General features: G+C 36.8%; 3 protein-coding genes across 7 annotated transcripts; 2 read left to right on the plus strand and 1 right to left on the minus strand.

The window, feature by feature from the left end:
* The first annotated feature begins 269 nt into the window (after positions 1 to 269).
* On the plus strand, positions 270 to 11,518 carry LOC109012193 (peptide-N4-(N-acetyl-beta-glucosaminyl)asparagine amidase A). 4 transcript variants are annotated; one of them, XM_035687769.1, is made up of 10 exons: positions 270 to 2,328; positions 2,484 to 2,510; positions 2,996 to 3,101; positions 5,966 to 6,052; positions 6,141 to 6,286; positions 9,098 to 9,227; positions 9,356 to 9,480; positions 9,616 to 9,900; positions 10,306 to 10,541; positions 11,117 to 11,518. In XM_035687769.1, the coding sequence occupies exon 1, from the start codon at positions 366 to 368 to the stop codon at positions 2,229 to 2,231; it is 1,866 nt and encodes a 621-aa protein (XP_035543662.1). In that variant the 5' UTR covers positions 270 to 365; the 3' UTR covers positions 2,232 to 2,328; positions 2,484 to 2,510; positions 2,996 to 3,101; positions 5,966 to 6,052; positions 6,141 to 6,286; positions 9,098 to 9,227; positions 9,356 to 9,480; positions 9,616 to 9,900; positions 10,306 to 10,541; positions 11,117 to 11,518. The 4 variants fall into 4 exon arrangements, with proteins under 4 accessions (XP_035543662.1, XP_035543663.1, XP_035543661.1 ...); XM_035687770.1 differs by lacking the exon at positions 2,484 to 2,510 and having other exon boundaries at positions 9,049 to 9,227; XM_035687768.1 differs by lacking the exon at positions 2,484 to 2,510.
* On the plus strand, positions 5,970 to 11,520 carry LOC109012237 (uroporphyrinogen decarboxylase 1, chloroplastic). 2 transcript variants are annotated; one of them, XM_018993777.2, is made up of 6 exons: positions 5,970 to 6,052; positions 6,141 to 6,286; positions 9,098 to 9,480; positions 9,616 to 9,900; positions 10,306 to 10,541; positions 11,117 to 11,520. In XM_018993777.2, the coding sequence occupies exons 1-6, from the start codon at positions 6,030 to 6,032 to the stop codon at positions 11,283 to 11,285; spliced, it is 1,242 nt and encodes a 413-aa protein (XP_018849322.1). In that variant the 5' UTR covers positions 5,970 to 6,029; the 3' UTR covers positions 11,286 to 11,520. The 2 variants fall into 2 exon arrangements, with proteins under 2 accessions (XP_018849322.1, XP_018849329.1); XM_018993784.2 differs by having other exon boundaries at positions 5,987 to 6,052; positions 9,049 to 9,480; positions 11,117 to 11,518.
* A 70-nt stretch (positions 11,521 to 11,590) lies between these two features.
* On the minus strand, positions 11,591 to 14,092 carry LOC109012271 (GEM-like protein 1). Its single transcript, XM_018993808.2, has 4 exons — positions 13,606 to 14,092; positions 13,349 to 13,450; positions 12,254 to 12,525; positions 11,591 to 11,967 (listed from the first exon to the last, which is right to left on the minus strand). The coding sequence occupies exons 1-4, from the start codon at positions 13,733 to 13,735 to the stop codon at positions 11,794 to 11,796; spliced, it is 678 nt and encodes a 225-aa protein (XP_018849353.1). The 5' UTR covers positions 13,736 to 14,092; the 3' UTR covers positions 11,591 to 11,793.
* Between the last annotated feature and the right edge of the window lie 706 nt (positions 14,093 to 14,798).

Below are 14,798 nucleotides of genomic sequence, written 5' to 3' on the forward strand. Positions count from 1 at the left end.
TTCTGTTTTATTTATTAGTTTTATGTTTGGCCTTTTCCCCCTTCCATACCACGCCAGACTTTGACAATACCCATTGGCCTATATAAAGGATATAGATTATGGTATCCAAAGATTCGCTTCCAAGTCAAGCTTGTTTGGTACCATAAGAGATTCCATCCAATTCGAAAAGAGAGGAAAGCTGTTTCTCCTCTGGCCTAAATAATCTATCAATTTGTTAAACCAAAATAAGTGCATCTTGCTCCTTAAAGCATTGTTTTTTACTCCAAATAGGGATGACACCCCAGGAAAAAGAATATAAAAAACCCACGTTTATTTGCCCACGGAAAATATAAAAGAAAACCAATAGTCCATCACAACTACAACCAATGGCTTTCTCCTGTCTTTCCCCTCTTCCTCTCTCCCTCTTTCTTCTCCTCCTTCTCCACCAACCTTTCTTCTCCACAGCCAATCTCCACAAAACCAGTCTCCTCAGAGCAGAGTTTCTTTCCCACAGCACACCCATCAAGGATACCCCTCCGACTCGCTTCTTTGAAGTAACCAAGCCCATCGAACTCCCCAAATCCAAGCCTTGCTCTTACCTCGTCCTCCAACATGATTTTGGCTACACTTATGGCAAACCCCCGGTTCTTGCAAACTATACCCCTCCCTCACACTGCCCATCTGAAAAATTCTCCAAGATTGTCTTTGAATGGAATGCAACATGTAAAGGCCGGCAATTCGACCGCATCTTCGGCGTTTGGCTCGGTGGGGTCGAGCTTCTTCGTAGCTGCACGGCAGAGCCGAGGGCTACCGGGATTGTTTGGAGTGTTGAGAAGGACATTACTAGGTATTATTCGCTGCTTATGAAGAATCAAACACTTGCTGTTTATCTTGGTAATCTGGTTGATAATACTTATACTGGGGTGTACCATGTGAATATAACCATTCGTTTTTATCCTGCTGAAAAGAAGTTCAATAGTTACGGGTCGAACTCCGATAGCTCTGTGTCCGAGTATCATTCCCCGGCCGATTTGATCTTGCCCTTTTCGCGAGACCTGCCGTTGAATGATGGGCTGTGGTTTGAGGTTGAGAATTCCACGGATATTGCGTTGAAGAAATTCAACATTCCTCGAAATGCTTATAGGGCTGTGTTGGAGGTCTATGTTTCATTTCATGAAAATGATGAATTTTGGTATTCGAATCCTCCGAACGAGTACATTGAGGCCAATAATCTTACTGGTACGCCCGGAAATGGACCTTTCAGGGAGGTTGTGGTTAGTCTTGATGGTGAGGTTGTTGGTGCAATTTGGCCTTTTACTGTGATTTATACCGGAGGGATCAATCCTCTCTTGTGGAGACCCATTACTGGCATTGGATCGTTCAATCTCCCATCTTATAATATTGAAATCACGCCATTTTTAGGGAAGATATTGGATGGAGAGGTCCATGAGTTCGGATTTAGTGTATCAAATGCCTTGAATGTTTGGTACATAGATGCAAATTTGCATCTTTGGTTGGACAGCAAGAGCACAAAAGTAACAGGGGAGCTTTTAAAGCACAATAGCTTGCCTCTTGTTTTTTCCATGGAATCTGATTTTAAGGGTTTAAATGGAACGTTTTTTACTAGTGTAAGCAGGTCCATATCATCAAGTGGATGGGTCAAGTCTTCCCATGGGACTTTCACAACCAACTGGATTCAAAACCTAAGTTACAGTAATTCAATGGTGATGGGGAACAATGGGAATTTGCAGCTTGTGAATCAAACCACCCATTTCAACGACAGTGTCCATGCAAAGATGCCATCCTCTTCTGTTTACTCATCGGAATCGCACAAAAAATTTACCCTTTATTTATACTCCAACTACTTGGATCAAGGAAATGGAACTTCTTTTTCTCTTGCAAATATCACATTGGGATTTAATGAGAAGAAGTCCGAGGCTGTTGGCTCTGATTTATCAAAGAGCTCTCTCGAAAATGTGCAGAATGGGCAGGGCTATATTGCTGTAAAGAACCACTTGGTTTTCAGAGGATTGGGCAGTACACAACAAGTGTACAAATATGATGGCAACAATTTCTGTTACTTCAGAAATGTGAGCAGCTCGAACTATACCATTCTGTACGATAAAGTGGGAAACACGTGCAAAGGAAGAACAAAGTCTCATTTAAATTTTGGTTTAAGCAGCCGGCAGCCTTTCCGTGCACGAAGGCCTTTTCTAGCACCCAGTTTTCTTGATAACAGTAAAGGAACTTAGATTGTTCGTCTTGGTTGATTCTGCAATTTGCTCCATAAAATAACTCCTTTTATATGATATTCCTGGGAATTCCTGCTACCGGTACCACAAATGAAATGTAAGTGTATTGTAGTTTGTAATCATTAAGAATTTAAGAAGACCGACTTGTGGATATTCTTGTGATTTGCTATTAAGTTATCTGCATTAAATCCCGGTTTTGTTTTCCAAGAGATGGTGAACACCTTCTTTACTAATCTGACTTCAAATATTCAGGCAAATTTCCATGCTGTGTATGATGAGGTACACTATTTTGATATTTTTTTCTTCGAAATTTGTTAATTAATGTCTAATTGTAAGCTGTCTATTCATTATATGAGCTCAAACCTAATAATTTTTTATTTTTAACTTGAACTATGTCATTCTTTCCGTTGATGCATTATATTATTCTTGCGACACGATTTTGCTTAATTATTTAAATGCTGTACTTATGATGCTCATTTCTTATATGAATTTTACTTATCAGAAAGATGCTCACATTTTATTGCTTGAGACTAGATAACTTGATAAAATTAAATAAACACTATTATTTTTTAGATAAATTTGTGAGAGAAATTTGATAAACTACAAAACTCTGTCATGACATGAATAATATAGAAAAAACAGTTCTAAACTTCGGTTTGGCAAGTATATTGAGTAGAATACATGTAATTCATGCTGTTTTTCTTTTCACCATATGAACCACTGAACCAATGGAGAGGTTCCTGAATATGACTATACTTATGTAGGGTGCTCAAGGGGATCCGCACGTATACTTGTTTCATATGAGATTTACCATATATAGCCAGTATGCTTTCAGAACTTCTATGTTCTTGTAATAGGCGAGTTGTTCAGGTAACAAAACCTTCTTATTCTGTTGATTTGTGCTTTGTGTTCATCAAATCTTAAACTCTCGCAGATGGATGCTCACTTTTATTGCACATTTTTTTAAGGGAAATACTCTAGCCACAAATGGATTACATAAAAATAATCCCACAAATTGATGTGGCATGATGTGGTTTGTTAGATTGTAAAGTTACTTTTATTGTAAAGTAGATCTAATGGACTACATGAAGTCACGTCAGTTTATGAGATTACTTTTATGTAATCTCTTTGTGGTTGTAGCAGTACTCTTTTATTAAAAGGTGCAAAGATTGCTTAATTTCTATTTACTAATTACAGTGAAACTAAGTAAATCTTGTTAGAAGTGTATAATTGTGCTATGCAAATTAGTCAAATGACTAATTTAGAAAATAGAAAGAATGTTTTCTGAATGCTTAGTTTACTCCTAGTGTCCGAATGGCTTATATTCCTACTGTTGTTAGAGTACAACCAACGAGAAGTTTGCTTTACATGCTCATACGTCAGCTTGAAGCACCTACCTTGAGGAAACTAGAGTGACAAGAATAGTCATACGTGACTTGAAGAATGTGGTTCATTTTCATCCTTTAACTGATTCCCGGTCTCGTTTAGATCCTTTGATTCTGTGTTGAAAGAGTCTAGAGACTAGATTGTTGTCAACCTCACTCCATGATGGTTATATCTTACTATGCCAATACACCCTGCAGTCACAAAAGATGGAGCTAATTCTGAAAAGCCAACTGAAGGAGCTACATCCTCTTGTGGGTACTTGGCAGTTGAAGATTATTGTTCTGATCTGAAACAAACTGTACTGTCATTTGATGGGAGAAAACTGGTAATTGAGTTTGTAAGCAGTTTCCAGACAACATCTTACCTTTAGTACAACTATTAATGCTAACCAAGTGACACACTGGAGCCATGGGTCATCAAAGAGGTAGAATACCCTCTCCTCCCCTCCCCTTCACTATGCACGGCCAATGAACTCCTTGCTTCAATCCATTCTCTCACTTTTGGGCAAGGGCTGATGGTAGCTGTGGTAGTAATGTCACGGAGCCCGCCGACCAACCCGAGGTGTTGTTCTGGAAAGTCATCTAAGGACATTAAACGTAATTCTAGAAGAGCGTTTCCAAGAAAAAAAAAAGATTGAAAAAATCCGGAGTCTTGGCAGTTCAAGTGAGAGTTTATTAGCCTAGTTGTTTATTTTTATGAATGGGATCAAGTAATTCCCCATTTCTTTCAATATATTCTTGAGCCATATTTACCTTTCTTCCTGTAGAATTCGCATCTCAATCCTATGCAGGTTTGGATGAGAATGTGAGTGCATGATGGTCAATACCTGAAACTGATACCCATGCAGTCTGGTATATAAAATTTTGGTTTTTGGACTCAGTTTCATTTGCACTACACAACAGATAATGAGGATGGCAATGCAGAGAAATTAGAGAATGGACTTTATTAACAGTACAAGAATATGTATCGTATTCTGCTATATTATGGAGTGCAAGTTTGCATTATTATTTTTTGGGAATTGTTCAAAGTTTTAGCTGTGTTTGGATGTTGAACTAAGTTGAGATGATAAAATATTATAAGAATATTATTTTTTAATATTATTATTATTTTTGGATTTGAAAAAGTTGAATTGTTTATTATATTTTGTATTGGAATTTGAAAAAGTTATAATGACAAGTTGAGATGACTTGATGATACAAATGTATTTCCAACATTTGCTTATGAAGTTCAAGAATAATCACTCTCACGTTGATCCAATTCTATTCAACTTCATCAACCCATTTCACAAAAAATATACTTTCGTTTGTTGGACTCAAAATTAGCATAAAGTCGAGGGTCCAAATTGTCAGTATAAATGACCCAAGCTTTTTTTTCTTCTAAGAAACATCCTCCAATTAGTTCAAAAGTTTGTCCCATCTTCATTAAATATGTAAGAATCATTAAATATGTAAGAAGCATATGTTATTTTTTCATAGCTTCAATGAACAGATCTGCAACTAAATTTGTTCAAGGAATAAACAACAATTTATAATCTAAATTGTTAAAAAACATGCAATTCTTAAGAGATATTTAAATATGGGAAATGCTTTAACCATAAAGAGATTCTATAAAAATAAACTAATAAATTATTGTGATTTGATGCGGTGTATAAAATTATAAAAATATTTTTATTGTAAAATAGATCTAATGTATTGTATGAAGTTATGTGAATTTATAGGTTTATTTTTATAAATTCTCTTCATGGCTCTAGTATTTTTATAAATATATTTTATTGATTGAGATTGAGAAAGTTTTTAAAGCCCAAGTTGAAAGAAAATCCAGTCTGGGTCTCGTTTGGATGCAAAAATACTTTTAACTCATCTTATTTAATCATTACAATTTTTTTAAATTTTTATACAAAATATAATAAATAATTTAATTTTTTTAAATTTTAAAATAATAATAATATTAAAAAATAATATTCTAATAATATTTTATTCAACTCATCTAAAATCATCTCATCTCACGTCACTGTCTAATTGAGTGTTAAAAAAAGTTGAGATCAAAATGTGGTAACGCATAGAGAACATCAATCTGATTTTCTTTATTAATAAATATCAAAATGATCAAATCTACCATAATAGTATGTTAAATTTTCTCAATGTTGTTTTCCAAATGGGTTTCACTATTTTTTTTTAAGTTGGTGTAGGGGTTTTCGAACTCAGACTTCATTTTAGAGGTTAGGAGATATGCGAATCAGGCAATTGGGCTCTGGTTGGGTTTCACTAGTTTGATGGGCGTGGCCGCGTGTGGGTCTATTCTTGATTTCTTTCTACCCTCCATATTCTGATCACTATAAATATACGCAGTTGACACGGTTTTGACAGAGAGATAAGAAAACCTCTCTCACTCTCGTCCGAAGGTTTCTCAGAAATGGGCTTCTCTTCCCCAACCAGGTCATCTCTCTCTCTCTCTCTCTCTCTCTCTGTTGTTTAATTTTTTCTCGTTTTGGAATTCTGAATTTTCTTTTCGGTGTACATGCAGTATGGTCTGCTCTTCTCTGGGATGGAAATCTTCAAGCTTGTTTGTTCACTTGGGGTTAAACTCTAGCTCTCCCAGTGGAGCTCTCTTTTCTCCCAGAAGAAAATGCCCAACTAACAAGTTCCGTGTAGCATGCTCTTCTTCTCCTGGTTTGTTCGCTTTTCCTCTGATATATACGTATATGTTCTTAAAACCATGGGTCTCTGTCTGAGAATGGGTTTCTTTTTTCTTTTTCTTTTTTTTTTTTTGGTGAAATTGGTGCATGCATTATGGTTGGCAATGGGTTTTTATTGAACGCATAGAAATTCAATCGGTAGCAATTCTCAAAAAACAATATCAAATTATGCTTTTCACTACTTGTTTGGAAGTTAGAGTTGTGTTATCCTTTCCCCCGCCCCCTTTTATTTACTGTAGTATATAGAAAGAACTATGTCTATTATGTGTGAGAACTTTTGTGCTTTGGAATTTCAAAATTCTGCCATATAGAAATTTAAAAATTAAAAAGGACAGGCAAAAGTTAGAATAATTTATGAAATGATTTTCGACAAATGGAATTATCCTTAGTCATTTTTGTTTTTGGTATAGGCTAGAGAAATCAATTTCCTTGATAATCTCCTGGATTAAAGAGCACTAGAAATGCATGTCTTTGAAAATTAATAAGAAAGAAATGGGAGATGGAAAATAGGAGAGGGCATTTAAAAATGGCTTCTATTGCCTTTTTTTTATAAGAAGAATTTTTTAATCCACATAATTAGGCAAAGCCCAAGTATACATGAAGTATACAAGAGAAAAACCTAATTACAAGCTAATTGCTGTGAAAAGCAGCATAAAAGTCATTAAAGCTAGTCCCATTCAATACAATGGCAGAAGCCCAAGATAACAAAGTATGGAAGAAAAAATCTCTAAACCTTCCCATCGAACGTACCCTATTATCAAAACAGCGACCATTACTCTCATTCCAAGTACACCACATTAGGCATAATGACACCATCTTCCAAATGGCCACGATTTGACGATTTTCCCGGATTCCTCTCCAACATGAAAATAAATCCACCACCCTCCTAGGCATTACCCAAGCAATATCAAGACTAGTAAAGATTTCATCCCATAAAGCATTAGCCACATCACAATGAAGAAAAAGGTGGTCCACCGATTCTCCATTTCTTTTACACATAAAACACCAATCCGTAATGATGATAGTCAGAATTTTCCCATGGGAGGCCAGCCAACCAAAGAAAGCAACCTTGAGAGGTACTTTGCTTCTTCAAATGTTCTTCCAAGGGAAATCAATAGAAGAATGGGATGACATTACCTTATAAAAGGATCTGACTGAAAAGTTCTTATTTCCCGAGTGAATCCAAAGCAACCTATCCTCCCCTCCAGCCTTTAAACTCAGTGCATATAACACTAAAAAATTCAGTGATGTCCCCCCCACTTCCCAATCCTGAAGTGCTATTTAATAATGTTACCAAGTGACTGGTGTGGAAATTAAATCTGTGCTTTTTACATATTGAAGTGTTAGAAAAAATTGTAGTGGAAATGGAGTTATATTATTGTTTTGAGTGAGGCTAGGAGCCGGACGCGGTGAATTGAGGAGATTTACACACTCCAATATCACTTTGACACGTCTATATTTCAAGAGGAGAAAAAAATAACTGCCCTCACATAAGTAAAGCCCATACAACCCCTCACCCCCTGTCTTCTCTCTCATTCCCCCCTCTCACTCTCTCCGATGCCGAACATCTGCTCTGCTCTCTCTCCTCAAACCAGCCGAAGCTCACTTCCTCTTACCCTTCAATCTCTCTCCCCGCAAGCCAGCCCCATATCATCCCGAGATTCACAACCAGATTCACAAAGCTTGTACACAATCAGATTCAACACTAAATATTGACTCACCAATTTGTCAGATATTACAGGAAAAAGCATTATACGGATGAGGATATGGACATTCAGTAATTCTATCCAGCAGAGACCCAGCCAAATTCAGTTCTGGCACTCAGCTGCATAGCTAGAGTTTAGTCATGTGGCTTCAAATTTCTCTGCTGCAATTTTTTTAACAGCAAAAGCACAGCAAAAGTAAGGAAAAAATATCTCATATATAAGAGAAGGCCTAACAGGACACAAAAGATTTTAGCACGTTTCTAGAAAACAAGTTCTTAACATCAGCATATAAATCAAACATCAGCGTATAGACCAAATGCAAGTTTTCTTTTTCTGCAAACATCAGCATATAGATAAAGTGATCTTCGGCAGATCGACTGAGGGGCTTGAGAGTTTCGGGCTTGAGAGTTTTGGATGTGATGATGGGCGTGAGAGTCTCGGGATGCGATGGGCGATGACTTGCAGGGAGAGAGACTGAGGGGTGAGAGAAAGCGAGCTTCAGCTAGCTTGAGGAGGGAGGGAGGGAGGGAGGGAGCGGTTCTATTTTCCTCCTCTTGAAATACAGACGTGTCAACATATTATTGGAGGGTGTAAATCTCCTATATTCAACAGGTCCGGTTTGAAGTTAAACTCCATTGTTTTATAGCTGCTACACGTCTCAATTACACATTATGTTGTGTTTGGTGTTTTATGAATCTCTGAAACTTTGTCAGTGGTTAATAAATATTTGTTGCATCAGTGTAGAATTCTTAAGTTTTATTGGCATAGCATGTGGCTGGAATGGAACTTGGAAATTATGTCATGCTCAGAACCTTGGCTTCTCTTCACATCAGACACCACTATCTGTTATGCTATCAAGGAGCCCCTAACAAATGCTTTATTTCCTCTTGGATTAGTTGGGACTTTGTTCTTGGACACCCGGTGCCAATAAAAAAAAAAAACAAATGCTTTATCGTAAAACAATGAACTCAGTTCTTACAGTGTCTGACCGAGGATTCATGATTACTTTACCTGTTGCGTTCATGCTTAGGCTGACTATACATGCGGGGACAACCATCACATCTTACTTATATTTCCAGATCCGCTCTTGGTTAAGGCTGCAAGAGGAGATCCTGTAAGTCGGCCTCCAGCATGGATGATGCGCCAGGCTGGAAGGTATATGGCTGTTTATAGAAAGCTTGCAGAGAGGTATCCATCCTTCAGAGAGAGGTCAGAGACAACTGATCTCATTGTTAAAATATCTTTGCAGCCTTGGGAAGCGTTCCGTCCTGATGGAGTTATTATTTTCTCTGACATACTGACCCCTCTACCTGCCTTTGGTGTCCCATTTGACATAGAAGAAATAAGGGGTCCTGTTATCCAGTCACCGATTCGTTCTGAAGAGGCACTGAAGGCTTTGCATCCTATTGACTTGGAGAAACTTCATTTTGTTGGAGAATCCCTTAGGATATTACGACGGGAGGTAACTTCTAGATTCATAACATGTCTCTAAAGAATGCCAACTTTTCTGTTTAAAAGTGGTTTTAAATGACACAAATTTGTACTATTTATTACTAGTCTTGCTTCTCTTCAACTATTTATTTATTCTTTTACGTAGGTTGGTGGACATGCTGCTGTTTTAGGTTTTGTAGGAGCACCTTGGACAATAGCTACTTATATAGTGGAAGGGGGTACAACACGCGCATATACAAACATAAAAACCATGTGCCACACTGCCCCACATGTATTGAGGTCTCTTCTTTCTCATCTGACACGGGCAATATCAGACTACATTATTTTCCAAGTAGAGTCTGGGGCACATTGCATACAAATTTTTGACTCATGGGGTGGACAACTACCGCCTTATATGTGGGAACGCTGGTCAAGGCCTTATATTGAAGAGGTGAGTTGGAATGGCTTTAGTTTCACTGTTGTAGTTATGGATGGAAGTAATTGTGTTAATCTGGGCACTACATATTTTTTTTACACAACTCTATAATACCATTTTTTTAGAAAGTAATAACTAAAATCCACTAATTAACTGGAAACAGAGCTTTTCTGCCACCCCCCGCCCCTGTTTATGAATATTGTAGAGCCCAATGCATAACATATGAAAAGTGAATCATTGACCAGAACATCATTTCTTCCTATCTATATTACTTTTCGTATTGATGAAATGTGTTGTATATATTACATTGGACACTTTTATCCTTATTTATATTTGACAAAATTGCAGTATTCCTAATGCTTTATACTTCTCACAATTGCTTCTTTGTCCTTTCCATCCATTGGTTTTCTGAAAGTGCAGATTGTAAGTGAAGTAAAGAATAAATGTCCTCAAACACCACTTGTTCTTTACATTAACGGAAATGGTGGTCTTCTTGAGCGCCTTAAAGGAACTGGCGTTGATGTAATTGGGCTTGACTGGACAGTGGATATGGAAGATGGAAGGAAACGATTGGGTAGGGAGATCAGTGTACAGGGCAATGTTGACCCTGCTTGCTTATTTTCTCCTCTTCCTGCTCTGACTGAAGAAATTCAAAGGTTTGCTGGACAACTTTCTTATCAAATTTGTTTAATTTGTAACTCCTTGTGGACTGCTCTTGACTTTGACCCATCTTTGACCTTTAGTATGTTCTCACCCCAGGCTTTTTCATGTTGTCGTTTATTGCGTAAATTTTATATAGATTTGACCTCTCCACTCATTCAAGAAATAAGAGGCGGATAGCCAATATATAGTCATGCGAATTGGTGGGGGGATGGAATGGAATTGTTATCCCACAGGGTAGATAATATTTTATGAAAAAAGTTTGCATAAACGAAAAATTCTGAATGCCACTTACCTGACTCTGCTAGCATGGATTGGTGGAATTTTTTGTTGTTGCAGTCAAAATGACTAGTGTAATAGGGACAACATGATTGGTGGACCTTTTTTTTTTTTTTAATCATAATTACGTGTAGCTTTGCAACTTTAAAAAAATGAAGCCTGCTTGCATTACTTGTATGATGAGATTTTCAAGATGTTTGGCTGGGCTGTCATAAACTTGTTATTGTTGAAATTAAATTTAGAAGTGATTTTCAAACTTTTATAGTTCAACCCTGAAAACTTTTTTTTTCAGGGTTGTGAGTCGTGCAGGTCAAAGGGGACACATTCTTAATTTAGGACATGGTGTTCTTGTGGGGACGCCTGAGGAAGCCGTTGCGCATTTTTTTGAGGTTGCAAGAAGCTTGAACTTCGATACTCTTTCTCGAGATCAGGAAGTGGAGGATACCAAATTGGTAGTCTGAGGATAGTGGTAATTAAGAACAGGCCAACTATTTTGTTTTATCAATTGGATTTTTGATGATCACAGCTTGTTCTTTCCGAATGCATGCATGCTTTATCTCAGTTTAGCTTGGTAGATGAGAGCTTGCTTTAAGAGGTTCTGTACATTCTTGCGGAGCTAATTAGTTAAGAGTTTGTTGTTGTATCTGTTATGTATGATTCTTGGGTTGATTTAATAAATCTCTATTTCCTTTTTCATCTGTTACCTTTGCATTTACTCTTTTTTCTATTTTTATTTTTGGTTTCTAATCAAACTGTCAACCCAATATTGTTCGAAACAAAACGACGTAAGTGTCTAAGCAAACATCAACCAATATTGGTTGAAACATTACAGTCCACCATTCTTCTCGCCTGTCTAAATCTTACAAGCAATTTTGTAAAATGTCGTACTTTTAATACCATCAATACACAGTTCAGACCAGAAGTATAGTTCATTCTAGTTTTTATATCCATTTTCTGGTCAGAATATTCTCATGACTGCTGTAATGCTTTCGTTAGATTCTTGAGTGCCTTGTCGAATGAGATAAACCCCATGAACCAGAATTCATGGCCATCCCTTGTGGCTATCTGGATGTACTTCTCTGAAGGGTTCAAGTTGTTAGCAGAAGGATTGACTGCTGCCAACTGATCAAGCTGCACAACAATCTAGATGTAGACCCAAAACATTAAAAGTTGAAGTTAATATATTTGGACGAGGACTCAAATGAGACTGCATCATCATTGAGTGAAAAAAAAAAAAAGACTGTTACATCTATAAAAGAATTATACAAAAATAATTCTATAAATTGATGTGATTTCATCTGATTCGTTAGATCTATTTTATAATAAAAGTAATTTTACAATCTGATGAATCACATCAAACTATATTAATTTGTAAGCTTGTTTTTCTATAATCATTTTATGGTTAGAATATTTCAAAAAAAGAAACTACCTTGTAGTACATCCTCTCCGACTGCCCTGTGGGTGAATGATAAGATATAGCCAAATCACTGCAAAAGGCAACCCTTTTATTGGATAAGTAGAGTGTCCCAATCACAGGTCCAGTGGAAGTCGATAAATAGCAGGCATATGACTTTAAGAGCTTCTCTCCTGCCAATACATTAAATGCTTTCTGGAACATATGGTCATGGCCATCGGCAAGTAACCTTGTCCCCTGAGCAAGCCTTGCCATTGCTGCATCCGCGAGACTAGGACTAGTTCGGACTGTGCATGGTAAAAGTACTAAATTACTTGTCTGACTCAAAATGTATTGACAAATGCTAGGCCTGTAAAGAAAATTATATATATATATATATATATATAAAGAAGTTTACAAGATGTGCTTGACATACCACATGAAACTACGGTTTGTATTTCTCTATACATGTAGAACAAACATTTTTCAATGCTTATATAATTGAGATAATATGTAGAAGTAAAGGATAAAAGTGAAGAATGCAAAATCGATCCTCAGATATTTTCAGCTAATTATTACTGCAGTTCAATTATTCTAGTGTTGGAAAGTAGAAACTTCAATGGCAGCTCCTGCAATTTATTTATACAAAGCATCAATTTCAAATCTTGAGGTGATCAGTGTGGTGATGATGCATTCATATCACTCACTGCTTGGAATTTGTACAAAGCATTAATTTGTATATATATATATTATACTTTCATTTCATCCCAGTACCGAGATGATTCTGTTTATCAACCATAAGACGGGTTCTGATGCTTCATTGAAATTTATTTATTTATCCATCAATGGTGATTCAAGACGGCACGAGCTGCTCTCAAAAACACCAAAAAGGCTTTAAAACAGACAAAGACAAAGACCAAGGCAATTACCCAGTTCATACATATATCACTCATGTATAGCTTGATAGACGGATAGACAGAGAAAGATGACAAATAGGCAACTGCATGGGCTAGAAGACGAACTTTCTTCTCTATGATTTCTCGAAATAGGCAAAAAAAAAAAAAAAAAACCCAGCTATAGGTCACAAAAAAAAAAAAAAAAACGAAATTAAATTTATAGATGAAAACTCACGGTGATGCCAGAAGTTGCCGGCCATGGCCTCTGCTCTTTTAGTGACATCGTCGACCCTCTTTCCATACCTATTCAACGTGTCAAGTATCGTATCCGTCGGACCTGCAGCAGCACCAGGGACCAATATATCGTTTAATTATCAGTTACGAATAAAAAACCAAGAAAATCTAAAATCATGATCTATATAGATATGCAAAAATATGAGTACGGCTGTAATAAAACTATATATATATATTATTCAGTACTGCACTACTCACGCCTGAAGCCAGATGCAGACGATGTTGCTGGCACAAGGGAGATGTTGATATAAGGGTTAGGTTGGGGGTGGCTGTTGATAGGGGTGGAGTACTCTGTTCTTATAATGGGGACCCGTGTATCGTTATTCATTTTGCTGTACGTTGTTCTAGATCTTCTTTCTTTCTCCTCCTCCTCCTCCTCCTCCTCTCTGATTCTTTGGGTTAATATGGTGTTTTTTGGTGGTCCACATGAGAGAAGAATCTGCGTCTAGTTTACTTACGTGAAAACTGATCACAAGAGAATCCAAGTAAAGGTCCGTGTTTATCTCTGTGAGACCAGAATATTGATGCTGATGATCAGGGAAGCTGATCCGAAGAACAGAACCACATCATGAAATGCCAGCGCGATCTTTCGGCAAAAGCCAAAAAGCAGACTCGTCGGTGGAAGATTTAGATCGATCATAGCGATTCCAAAAAAATGAATATGTTCTCTAGCTAAGGAGAGATCACTTTTCAACTAGGACATCGTTCTCCATTCCAAAAGAGAATAGATTAATAATAATAATATAAAAAAAGAGGTTGAATTCTAGCTGGTCATAGATCATATTAATTAAGGATCAACAAGCTGTATACGATCAGTACATAAAAAAAAAAAAGGCTCAAATTAAGCTTCTTAATGGGGCTTAGTTAATCCATTTTTACACATTATTGTAAATACTGTCAAGTTGATTTTACCTTTTAGTCCTTACTAAATACTTTAGTCACTTTGTTTAGCTAATTCTGTTTTAGTCTTTTACTATCAGTTAGTTAGACTCAATTGTATATAAATAGAAGGGTAAGTCGATGTATTTCTTCAAGCAGAATAGTATCAGATTTGATTTCTTTTGTCAACTTCAATCTTCTTTGTCTTCTTGATTGAAGTTGTATCATGGTATCAGAAGAATAATAACCTAGGGTTTTGCTTTGAAATCCTCTACAAGATTTGAATTTTCGCTGCAAGAATGGAAGCTCCTTCTTCTTCCTCCTCTGTTTTGTCAAATATAGAAGATTCCAGTCCATATCATCTCCAAAATGGAGATTCTCCTGGATCGATTTTGGTTTCAAATTTGCTCACAGGAGACAATTATAACAGTTGGTTTCGATCAATGGAAATGGCTTTGAAGGCCAAGAACAAAATCGGTTTCATTAATGGTGCAATTACTCAGCCAATTGAA

This window comes from Juglans regia, chromosome 2, assembly GCF_001411555.2.
Source record: "Juglans regia cultivar Chandler chromosome 2, Walnut 2.0, whole genome shotgun sequence".
Lineage (NCBI taxonomy): Eukaryota > Viridiplantae > Streptophyta > Magnoliopsida > Fagales > Juglandaceae > Juglans > Juglans regia.

Bases quoted from the DNA above. Each gene is read 5' to 3' on its own strand.
- LOC109012271 (XM_018993808.2), bottom strand. From the start codon at position 13,735: ATGAATAACGATACACGGGTCCCCATTATAAGAACAGAGTACTCCACC. The intron at 13,451-13,605 runs GTGAGTAGTGCA...GTGCTGCTGCAG, and splicing joins GTCTGCATCTGGCTTCAGGC to GTCCGACGGATACGATACTT. The intron at 12,526-13,348 runs GTGAGTTTTCAT...TACCATGCACAG, and splicing joins CGGCAACTTCTGGCATCACC to TCCGAACTAGTCCTAGTCTC.
- LOC109012193 (XM_035687769.1), top strand. From the start codon at position 366: ATGGCTTTCTCCTGTCTTTCCCCTCTTCCTCTCTCCCTCTTTCTTCTC.
- LOC109012237 (XM_018993777.2), top strand. From the start codon at position 6,030: ATGGGCTTCTCTTCCCCAACCAG. The intron at 6,053-6,140 runs GTCATCTCTCTC...GTGTACATGCAG, and splicing joins GGCTTCTCTTCCCCAACCAG to TATGGTCTGCTCTTCTCTGG. The intron at 9,901-10,305 runs GTGAGTTGGAAT...CTGAAAGTGCAG, and splicing joins CAAGGCCTTATATTGAAGAG to ATTGTAAGTGAAGTAAAGAA.